At 41.8% G+C, this 12,319-nt stretch overlaps 1 protein-coding gene across 2 annotated transcripts in view; it reads left to right on the top strand.

Moving 5' to 3' along the window:
- The window catches only part of CHL1 (cell adhesion molecule L1 like), a 149,620-nt gene that overhangs the window by 70,570 nt on the left and 66,731 nt on the right, over positions 1-12,319 (top strand). For both annotated transcript variants that reach the window (XM_054976883.1, XM_054976882.1), the window contains exons 9-12: positions 380-511; positions 2,510-2,650; positions 6,189-6,300; positions 11,418-11,584. In XM_054976883.1, the coding sequence (XP_054832858.1) occupies positions 380-511; positions 2,510-2,650; positions 6,189-6,300; positions 11,418-11,584 (552 nt within the window). The remainder of the gene's footprint in view (positions 1-379; positions 512-2,509; positions 2,651-6,188; positions 6,301-11,417; positions 11,585-12,319) is intronic.

Genomic DNA, 12,319 nt, shown 5'->3' with positions numbered 1-12,319 from the left:
GTTGTGGGGCTGCCATCAAGACGGCCTGCTCCCGTGTATCCTCTCACCCACTGAGCTCCTTTGGTTGACTGGCCAGTCAGGAGTGTCAAAAAAAAGCAATTTATGCGATCTGAAGAGAAACCAGTCAGGAGTGCTTCTCCCTGTGATCTCAGCTCTTGGGCAGGAACATATGGGAGAGGGTCCTTCAGATGCCCTGATCCCAAGCCATTGTATTGATGATGTTTAGATCATGGGCCTGCATGCAATAAATGATTTTTTTTTAAAAAAAGTGTCTGCTACTTTTAATTTTTAGCTGCTTTTTAAAATAAAATGTAATTATGATAATGTCCATACACACCTGTTCCACATTTGTAGCTGTTTTTTTTTCCCCTTTCAACAGAGCCACCTTCTTGGGTAGACAAACCACAAAGTGGAGTTTACAGTATTGGTGAAAATCTTGTATTGTTGTGTAACGCTATTGGTAACCCAGAGCCAACTATAAAGTGGAAACGGAATGGTCAGCCTCTTGGTGGTAAGTATAAGGATACAAGCCCACAAAATCAAACAGGATAAAGCACTAAATGAACATGCAAGAGGAGAAATTTATTCAGATGAGCCTTTTCAAAAGTGGATCAGCCAATGAAAATGTTTCTTACCAATAAACCACAGGACAGAAAGTCCAGCCTTTAGTCTTTATTGTGAATGAGTTACATGGCCTCATTGACCGTGTGTGCAAAAATTAACATTATTTAACCAATGGTGCTTAATCTCCCTCTTAATTTTCTTTTGATCCTTGTTTGTTGTGAGAACTTCTTGGCTGTAAAATAACATGCATGATCTAAATTATTGTTCTGTACAAAACATCATACAATCCAAAGACAAGGACTCTTCAGTAGGTTCCAAATTTCTTATCTTTGTTGTTTGGCCCCACTAAACATTCCTGCTTCAGTTTCCCTTCTCTCTTGTACTATGTGAGCCAAGAAGCCATTATTTCTGCTCCTTTTTCTGGTTCTGAATTTCCCCCATAAATATACATTTTTTTTCAGCATAATCTGTGCATCACCAAAACAGGCATCATAGATTGTACATGCAAATGGCACACGTTGTGTCTGTCTATCATATATGTAAAAACTGTACCATAAGCACACATAATACAAATAAATCTAAAATCCAATGGTTAAAAAAGCATCAAACTGAAACGGTTTACAAAAGTATAAATTAAACTTCAGAACATCTGGAGTCCCCAAGACCAATGAGCTAGGGGTTAAGGATTCCTCCACTGTCTTGGTACCACAACGAACTCTGTACATGCTCTGAGGAACCTGCTACAACCTAGGTAAAGTGTCCTTACTTGAATTAGACCAACAGCATTGTTTTTATTTGAGAGTCTGTGTGCTGTGTGATAGTGTACTCTTCCCTGTGTTTTGTATTTTGTCCTCTTTCCTACCCCTTTTGAATCGACCCACCATTTCCTTTTTTTTCTATACTGAACCGTCTTTCTATAAAGACATTTATTGGCTTCCTCAGTATAATACATTTCTCTGGGATATTTCTTTGAATCTCTTCTCTGCGTGCCAGACCGCTTGGATGCTACATAGTTTGCTATAAGGTACTTTCCTAGGTTTCTGCCCTGTTACTTTATGATTGTGCTGAGCTGCAAGGGCACCTTCTCAGCGTGTCAGTCTAGATGTTCTCAGGATGAATGTGAGTGGTGGCAGCCAATTACCAGAGTGCTTTCCAGGGGAACTTGGTCTAAGGAAAGTCCTAGCAAGGGAAGTCACTCCCCCCCCCCCCCGCTGCCCTTTCTAACATGAAATGAAAGGGAACTTTTGTTCATCCCTGCATTTTAGTCTGAGACATTAACCCTCATAATTCAAAGTTAAGAGTTTTGTGGCCCCTTGAAGACTAACACATTTGTGGTGGCATAAGATTTCATGAGGCAGAGCTTGTTTCATCAGTTATGAGGTGGGCTCTGCCTCAGGAAAGCTGATGTCATCATAAATTTATTAGTGTTAACTTGTTGTAAGACTCTTGGTTGTTTTGGCTGCTGTAGACTAACACAGGTCCCTCTGGAATCTGTTACATAGTTCAAATCACAGTGATTTAAAGAGAGAACAAGGCTTAACGCAACACACTCTCCAGAACTGTTCTGTATCTTTGGAAGAAGAGCTGCATGGTCAGGAAGGATTAAAGGACATGGAGGTGGTTGTATTGGCTAGCAATACTGGTTAATTCTGCTGTGCAGAATGTTACCATGATTGTAAAAGGTAAATTTTGCTAGGGTATGGAGATGGAGCTTAGCCGTGGAGTTTAGCCATGCCCCTTGGTCTGAAATTCAGAACTGTGATTCAAAGGTTAAGAAAACTTGATGACAAGATAAATTAATGAGAGTATTCAAAGCACAACTGTGTTTGGGCTTTAAAAACATAATGTGTTGCTAACAAGGATTTTTTCTTGAAGCTCAGATTAGAAATGTAAAGAATTTATAAAAGCAATCCATTAGCTATCAACCTTTTCTTTATATTTGCAGAAATTAAACACAGCAGAGGTATGGTTACAACAAGGGAGATCAGTATTATCCAACTACAGCTGCAAGACAGTGCAGTGTACCAGTGTGAAGCTACCAACAACCATGGGACAATCCTTGCCACAGCCAACGTGGATGTTCTTGGTAAGTTTTTGCTGGTTGATATAACTATCTACTGAAGAATAGTTTCTCCAGTTGTTCTGATTTCAGTGGAACTGAATTGTTTACAGATAAGTCCAGATAGAATGGCAGAACTGGACCCAGAGGCAGAAGAACATATATTATGCTATAGCATATCAGTGGAATGGAAAAACAAAAATTAATTCAAATTTGGTTCTTCTGAAACTTTAAAAGCTTAAGTTCTTTAATATCAAGAAATCAGTCAAATGGCCATTAAAACTGGCTTCAAAGGGAATACAACATTTCTGAATTTCCCTTGCCTCCAGCTGGGAAAAAATGCCAAGAGTCTGGACCTCTCACACAAAAGATTATTCCTGCCAAGTAGCAAGTAGGTAGGAATAGGCTATTAAAATTCTCATTGAAGGTACAAAAATATTGATGTGTGTTAGCTTTTCCTCCTTTTCCAGGATGTTCAAGCAATTGGTAAGGGATATATTTTTTACAAAAGTGATGGGAACAAAAAAAATCCAGATCTCCTTCATACATTACCTTGCTGTGCTCTAGAGCATTAATTACTGCTCTCTCATACTGGATGACTTCAGAACCTAAGTGGGAGAAAATATGCTTTAAATAATGGATCACAGTGCAGTGATATGGAGTGGAGAACCTCAGAATCCCACCCCCCAGCTACCTTGTTGTACAAGGGATCCAAAATGTCTTAGATTTTGAATCAGTGGTTTTGCCCCGAGTCAGAATAAAGAGGCAGACACAAGGCTTGGGTACTAATGGGCCAGTTTTATTTGACAACAACATAAATTCTAACACAGCAAGGGCCTAACAGGTGGTACAGGTCAGGTCCTGGGGTCACCCCTGAACCTCTGCCCTGACCTGTCCGAGCAAGCCCCGCTGCTCTGAGTGTGAGCCATACATGTGCATGGCTGGAACCCGGCCAGCCAGGTGAAGTGGTTACCCCCCTTAAAACTCCAACTACCCAAGCTGTGAAGCCTGAAGGAGGACCAGTTTGTCCAGGACAGGCAGTCTGTCCTCACAACTGGGCCGTGAAGCAGCCAGCCACTCATGACAGACCCTAGTTCCCTATCACTGGGGATATGCCAAGGGTTCTCACCAGCTCATTGACTTTTCCCAAACTCTGTCCTGCTACTAACAACCTATTTGCAGCTCCATCTTAAACCAATTACCACAACCCATGCATGCAGTACAAGTAAGGTGAAAAAAACCCTCTCCCCAATGGGGAGAAAGGGAAAAAAAATCCTACCTGGCCTTGATAACCAGTGAGCAGCTAAACCTGCACTGCTACAGGGTGGGTGGGTGGGTGGGCCGAGCACAAGGTGACCACTGAAGTGCCAGGGAGCGTAGCTACTTTTAAAGGCATTCAGCTCTGCCCCACCTCTTGAGTGCCCAGATGGCCGGAAACATGCCCTGCCACTTTCTGCTTCCGGGGCAGCAAAGGTGGCCCGTGGCCCTGGGTCTGCGGGCTGGGAAGAGCCTGACTCTCTTGAACAGAGATAATTTGATACTTTGATGATATGATACTTTGTCATCACTGGTGATTATTTTATTTATTTATTTTAAAAATCCTGATGGAGTGGCCCATGGATGACTTCAAAGTTATGCAACCAAGCATAATGTTAGAACAACAAAACCCCTAAATCATTATCTTTGCTGATCTTTACTGTCACAGGGTGGGAATCTTCTGCTCTGCCTCTGTCACCTCCATTTTTCAGAACAGACAAGCTGCCTATGCTAGTGGAGTGAATATTTACCTCTGCCTTTGTTCCACCAATTTATATAGCCCTGCCTGCCAGCATGTGCAGGCAAATTCATTGACATTGTCCCCTGCTGGACAGGTTAATTGGTTGCTATCTGAAGGGGCAGGGCAGATCACAGTTCCTGCCTATATTTTCTCTGCCTTGCCTTCCTATCAATGTATACAGTCAATCCTTTTCTCTGACTAGTAGGCTCAATTGTAGAATTGTGCAAATTGTGCTTAGCTGTAGAATTGTGAGCACTTAAACACCAATCAAAACAACTCTGTTTGACAAGAAGTTTCTTTAAATCTTCTTGGAGGACATATCTGCTGAGTCACTCCCCCTTCACTCATTATGTCCATCATCTCCTACTACCTAGAGAAATGCATCAGTATTGATATAAAAGTGCATGTGCCATTGGATTTTCTGACTAGAATTTCTGATGTCACTTTTGGCCTTAAAGTGCAGTCCAGAACAGATGCTGCAGTGCTGTGTTGGGGATGTTTAACTCTTGCCCTCCCATGCTGTTTTCCCAGTCAAAAAAATTGCCTGTGCTGCTCTTAGCTGTAGTAGGGGCGCTGTCTGTGTACTCTTTCTTTCCTGCTAGGCACTGCTACTAGTAAAACGTTTTTGTAGAAAGAAATAGCATGAGGGGCAAGAAAAGTTAAACTCATCCTTCTCCATGTCAGTGGTCCCAATCCCCAGAGCCTTTCAAAAGGCCAAAAGTCACATTAGGAGTTCTGACCATAAAACTCCAGCTCCATCTGATCCAAAATTGGTCAGGAAGTTTCCGACCACTCCTGAATGTGAGACACATTTATATCTGGATTTGGAACACATACAATATTTATGAAAGGGCATAATTTGAGTCAAATCTTGATAAGCCAAGTTCTGACAATATTTTCCTCAAGTATATTCCTATAAATGCAGCAAAAATGTGCTGTCAGCTGTTGAGAAGGTGGGTGGGAAGCACTAAGTAGAATTTCTTCCTATCATGTGGCTCCATCCAATTCCTTTATATTTATTTATAGGCTTATTGTTTATGTATATACCACTCCGTCTTCAGGGGTAGGAATGGCTAAAAGTCATTCTTGATTCTCTGGTGATATCAAGGTAGCTGCTATTTAATGGCAATTGATGAGGAGAGGCACCATTATTAAAGGGTACACAGAACAACAAAAGGGGATGAGAAATGCTAATTTACCTGTATGCAGATGAGGTTGCTGAATGATTCATAGCACCTTGTTTTGGTGCTGGCTGTGACATCAACAGTCCACCCTGGGCTCTGCCAGTCATTCAGTAACCACATTGTCATTATACTAAGCTAGAAGCCATAAAACTCTGCCTCCCTGTCACAAAGACCTCTAATAAAGACCTTTATCAGATAAAAAACATTTGTTAGAGGTCTGATGTCCCCTTTACTTTTGATCATCACTCAGCAGTGGCTGCTATTTCAACAATTGCTATACCCACCCCCAGCCAAAGATACGGAATTTCTTACTGGGGTGGATAGAATGCACCTTTGCAATGACTCTTCTTTCTGCAGCCAGTGGCATGGCAACAAGAACATTCTATCTTTCGCCTCTTCAACAATAGGGCAACAGGTTGCCCATTGCTGCAGAGTTCTTTATAAACATTGTACAACTTGTAAACAACTGAGCAAAACAGTCCCTGTGCCCAGCTCATTTTAAATAGATTTTTAGAAAACTCTATTTCTTATTCACATTGAGATGAAAGGTGTTTCTAAAATGTATAGTTCTATTATCTTTGCCAATCTGTATATGCATTTTCAGACATTCGACCAGAAGTGCTAACTCCAGATGACGAAGAGTATGTCGCTGTTGTTGGTTATGCAAGTTACTTGCACTGTCTATTTTTTGCTGTTCCTCTACCGGATATTACTTGGTAAGATGGCTACGTTTATATTTATTTATTTCTCTTTTTTGATTGATCACTATCATTAAAAAAAAAACATTCTTACTGAGTAGATACCTGCGGCATTAAAAACGGCACATTGTCTCTCTATTCAAAATGACTGTCAGTAAGATGACAGTACAATGAGTATAAATATGCTTTGTATCTTAGAGAGCTGAAGTTATTTTAGTGGTAGAAGGTTAATGAAGCCACACATTGTTTGTGTCCAGGGTCTGAGTCCCAGCCCTCAGACTTGCCAGGAGGGAGCAGTGGGAGGCAACCGGGAGGCAGCAGCCCTACCACCCCAGCCAGAAACCAGGTCCAGAACCTGCCCACTCCAGGGGGAAGGGGTGAAAGGCCAAAGCCTCAGAGGGCTGGAGGGAGCAGGGAGAGACCAGCCAGTCCCACCCTCCAGGGGGAAGAGAGGGGGCTAAGCAGGCCAGAGGAAAAGGGCCAAGGCAGGGGGAATAGGGACCCAGCAGCAGCCCAAACAGAGCCCTTACCAGCCAAGGAGAAGCAGCCACTACAGCCCAGAGCCACACCCCGGCTAGAGGACAGTAGCCTGGCTCAGGAGCTGCTAGGAGCCAAGCCCCTCCAGGTGGAGCTGCCACAGGCATTCTGGGGGAGGAGATGGGTAGCCCCACCCAGCATCAATGAGCAGGCAGCCCAGAAGCTGGCCAGGGCAATTCTTCGCGAGCAAGGCCAGGGAAGCTCAGCAGCACAGAAGCCAGCTGGGGCAGCTCCTCACGAGCAAGGCCAGGCATGCTCAGCAGCACAGAAGCTGGCTGGGGCAGTTCCTCGCGAGCAAGGCCAGGCAAGCTCAGCAGCACAGAAGCTGGCTGGGGAAGCTCCTCGTGAGCAAGGCCGAGGAGACCTCAGTTGGGGATGGCTCACACTCAACCCCACCCTGCCAGCAAGGCAAGGCAGCATAGAAGGGATTAGTGATAGGAGGGAAACACCTGAGGGAAGGCACAGCTGGGCCAAGTCAGGAGAGGGAACAAGCCTGGAAGGAGGGCGGGGTGGAGAAAGGAAACCTTATAAAGGGTGGCTGGGAAGAGCTCTGAGGTGGTGGGTGTGAGTAAGGAGTGATGGTGTGGAGTGAGAGCAGAGCAGTGTGAGAGTGGAGGCTTGGAGGAGAGTTCTGGGAGGAGGAGATGATGGAGGACGCAGGGGGTAAGCAGGCCAGGTTGAGCAGGCCAGCAAGTGGACTGAGAGGGAGTCAGGGTGATGTATACCGCCCATCCTTCCACAGAGCAGAGTCCTGCAGCATCCCTGGTGCCCCTCTGATGTCAGGGCCGGCTTAGCCAGCGCCCCACCCAGCGGCGGCAGCGACAAGCCCTGACAGTTTGCTAGCTGTGGAAATGATAAGGATGCTATGAGCTGGCGTTCCTTTTAGTCTCCCTTCAAGAAGGCAAAGGTCAACAGAGCTCAGTTTGCTAAGAGTGTCTTCTTGCTCTGGAACAATTTAGCTAGATAAATGAAAAGTGGGTGTCATTTTTGAAAATAATTCCGCTCCCCCCATAGGGTTTCTTCTAGACTTGTGAATGGGAGTTTGTTTCATTTCATTCATTTTGTTATTAATTCAAAAGGCAGTGTTTGTTATTGGATTGTTTCATATGCCTTGGTTTCATTGTTTATTTTGTTAAAATTGTTTCATTTTGATAATTCTGTTTCATTATGTCCCAATGGACCCTGCACCCCCACTTACCTGTACCTTCATGGTTTCCCATCTAAATAGGAAATGTTTAACATTAAATTCTGTAGGAGAACTGACACAAAAGATGCTGAACAGTAACAAAGACAGCACTGCAGCCACTTAACTTGAACAACAGCAGCATGAAGAAGAGGCAGACTAACAAGGCGAGGACAATTGGTGGCACCAGAAGGTTATGGCAGGCAGGCAGGCAGCAGTAGATTGGTTGAATAGAGTTCACAGACCAAGCAGGCAAACAGAGGAGTACAGGCTGAAAAGTTAAATTTGGCACAGCACGGCAGATATTAGGACTGGAGAGAGGAAAGGGAAGCCCCACCCCATATCCTTCAGGACTGGAATACCTTGCACATGTGTGAGATCCTAGTGGCTATAGCTTGCAGTCAATCAAGAAAACTCAGGGCCAAGCTACACATGACGAATGACACTTGAACAGCAAGTGAATTTCTCCCTGTTCACTTGCCCTCCACTCAATCCACTTGCCGTTCAAGTGTCATTCGTCATGTGTAGCTTGGCCCTGAGAGCCTCTCTCCCTTCCACTTGCTAAGGAACACTTATGCCTTTATTATGTCTTTATTATGAAATGTCTTCTGTCTTGTAAAAGTGAAACCAATAGTGGCAGAGACTACAATAATGAAAGAAAACCGTGCCCGCCCCCCTTCATTACAGGCTGTCCAGATAGGGAATTTATTTCATTTTCACAGTAATTACAGTAATTATAAAAATCACTATTTTGTAATTGTTATAATTAATAAGGAAAGAAATGTGTAAGTCTACTTTCTTCAGATGTATAAAGAATTTTTCAACTCAGAACAATTTAACTTGCTTGCTCCATAGGAAAATGTTCTGCGTCCATACCAAGCCCTTTTTCTTGCTGTTCTGTAATCTCTCATCTGGTACCAATGTTCTCTTCTGATAGTTAATATGACATCATCTTTGCACCCGTGTATTCTTAGCAGAATCACCATTTCCCCAGCTAAATGAACATTTCCAGAAGCTAGCTATCCCCCAACACTTGATGAAAATTGGGCCCTCCAGTTGAACGGAAACTATACTGAAATGTTCACTTTTTCTCAGAATGGTGTTCATTGTAGTGTTCATATGTATTATTTATTAGTTACATTTGCATCTTGCCCTCGTTCCATGAAGCAGAGAGCAGTATTTAGGCTTATGACAAGTCTCTGAGGGAAGATAGGCCATCCTGTTGAAGCATCTGGAGGCAGAAGTAGGTATCAGGGGATGTGCCTTTGACTGGTTTAAATCTTTCCTCATGGGAAGGACTCAAGGGGTTGCTATTGGAAACCAGCTATCCTCAGTGTGAGAATTAGCTTGTGGGCTTCCACAAGGTAAAATCTTATCCTCCATGTTATTCAATTTCTATATAAAGCCTTTAAGAGAAATCATTCGTAGCTATGATGTTGGATGCCATCTATATGCAGATGATAACCAGCTTGATATCTTGCTATCCAAATCCCCTGGTGATGCTTAGAGGTCCTGAGTTGCTGCTTGACGGCTGTTGTCAAATGGCTGAAAGCAAGCAAATTGAAATGTGCACTTTCACAGAGATACAGTAATTCCATAAAAATAAATCTTTGCATCTGATTGCCTTGTACACCCATGTGATGTTATCTCCTGTAGCTAAACTGATGCCATGTGATGTTTGTGGAGTAGGGCTGAAAACGTAGAGCATGATGGGAACTACTATTGGTTAAAAGGAGCTTTGTTTCTCCAAGAATCATGTTTGTAGTAGGAGCATTTCATGTTCCTTTTTCCTCGCAGTACTTCCCATCATGCCCTAGTTCTCAGCCCTACTGCACAGACATTATATGGCTTCAGATGAGCTGACAAGATATGAAATCACATGGGTGTACAAGATTTATGTTTGATGGGATTATTGTATTCATTTAAAGTCTATTATGATAACATTATTTTACAGTATCAAACATCTGCCTCCCAAGTTCCAACTCTTTCCACTCTGTTCCACAATCAGCTTCAACCGATAACAATTCAGATAGAATTAAAGTAGGAAAGGAAAAAATACATGAGTCACTGTAATGTTATGATGTGATTAAACTTAAGTAAATAAAATTGTGTGAGCCTACACAGCCAAAGTATTTATAGGTTCATGCTATTACCTAATGACGCATGATGTGATAATGTGGCAAGCTTGAGTTACAGGCCTTTATAATTCAAAGATTTGCTGAAGGCATCAAGCTGATGCATACTACAAATTATTTTTATTCTTTTATATCTCTAACACAGTGGGATGGGGAAAGGACATTTCAGTAGAGAAACATGGAACAATACTGTTTTTCCCTCACTGTTTAACAATGATGTTTTTTCACATGTAATATAGTGGTTTTCATAAATCCAAAACACTTTAAGAAATATCCATTTTATATGTGTGTGCTTTAAAAATGATCTTGGGAAATTTTAATGTTAATGTTGCTTCTTTTTGTGGAACAGTAGTAGATATGAAGGACCTTAATCAAACTGATGTTATAGGAGATTTTTAGAGATAGAAGAAATTTAGATGGAATAATCCAAGATTATAATTTGGATACTTGAAGTTATTAGTTGATGAAAATAAGAGTGTGCGTGTTTGTGTGTGTGTGTGTGTGTGTGTGTATAAAAATAAAGATTCTGCATTATAGAAGTGAAGGAAAGAATAGCACTCCCTTTGAAAAGCTACTCCTTGAAATAATAAATAAATATTTACAGAATATTATTAAATATTGATTAAATAAATGAACTAACTACCTCATTTGTGCAATGCCCTCCCCAGACATTTTTCTCCAGTGAAAATCATCTTCCTTGTTCCAACTGGAAGATATTGATTACTTTCTGCTGCTTTACTTGCAGTATTTGAGTTGTCTGTTAGCTGCTTCTCCATGTATCTTGCTCAAAGGAGTTTACAATGAAATTAATAAAGTTAATGAAGTACAATAAATCAATTTTGTGCTGTAATTTAAAAATATGTTATTTCAGGGTAGCCTGGAACACATTTTTATCTTCTTACAAGTGAAAGAAGCAATGTATCCTACTTTGAAATCTATTGTTGTTGTATTCTAAGGATTTCAAGGTTCTTCCTTACAACAATCATGTGAGGTAGATTAGTTTGAGAGACAGCATGACTGGAGTGAGAAGAGATTAATGTGGGATTGTGAAGATGGTAATAAGGCTAAAGACCCTGAGATTCTCTTGTGTGGATAGTTGTTCAGAATTCTTATCCTGAATTCTAAATCAAGTGAAAATAGGGTGCTGTGACTATCTGTCGAATGATGCTAAGGCCTAGTTATGGGCTTCCTGACATTCCTACTTCCCCTCATATTCTAACATCCCATTTCAAAACACACACATCTGTGGAAATAATCTGTGATCTTTGTTGCCTTGCTAGGTCAAAAGAAGACAGCATATCACGTCTTGACATGCCACCTTATTATCAGTATCAAAATGGAACCCTCGAGATCAGAGAAACGAGGAAGACGGATTCTGGGTCTTATACTTGCTGGGTGTCAAATTCTGTTGGAAGAAGTGCTATCACTGCTACTCTTACTGTCAGAGGTAAAACTTAATATGAACAGAAGTTAATGTGAATGCTAAAGCCCGTCACATAATTTTGATTATGGCTGTACAACTGTTCCACTGTAGATATTTCAACCTTCATCAAAGCTTGTATTTCATGTTATAACATGTTCAGTTGAAAGCAGCTGGACAGTGTTGGTTATGATGCAGTTACTGACTGCACCATTATTTGCCATTAAAAATCACAAAGTACTGTTGTGCAGACCCCAAACCATTATTGTCGGTACCTTAAAAGACTGATGTATCTGCATTATTCTCTACTCTATAGTGCACACAGGCACCGTAGTGTACACATAATGCCCTACAGGCATTAATGAAGTGAAGACTTTATTTTGATCTGTACCACTGTTGCCACCATTTAATTCATAGAACTGTAAAAATTAGTCACAAATTAGTCTTGCTGATTTGGGCCATATATAAAGGTTATACTTCAATATTTGTGAACTCTACCAGCATCAAGCTGATATCCTTTTAGGTCATTGTAGTTTATGTCTGGGTAGAGAAGGCATGGATACAATGTGAGCTGGTGTGGTGTAGTGAGTGACTAGAGTGGGCAGACTGGGTCAATCCAGGTTTGATTCCCTGCTCTGCTATAGAAGCTTGCTGAGTAACTTTAGGCAAGCCACACACTTTCAGCCTAATGCACCTCAAAGGGTTGTTGTAAGGGGAAAAAAACTGAAGAGAGGAAAATGATGTAAGGTGCTTTGGATCCCC

This window comes from Eublepharis macularius, chromosome 4, assembly GCF_028583425.1.
Source record: "Eublepharis macularius isolate TG4126 chromosome 4, MPM_Emac_v1.0, whole genome shotgun sequence".
Classification (NCBI taxonomy): Eukaryota; Metazoa; Chordata; class Lepidosauria; order Squamata; family Eublepharidae; genus Eublepharis; species Eublepharis macularius.
Note: the sequence above shows the minus strand (reverse complement) of the source record. Positions and strands in the feature narration are given on the sequence as shown.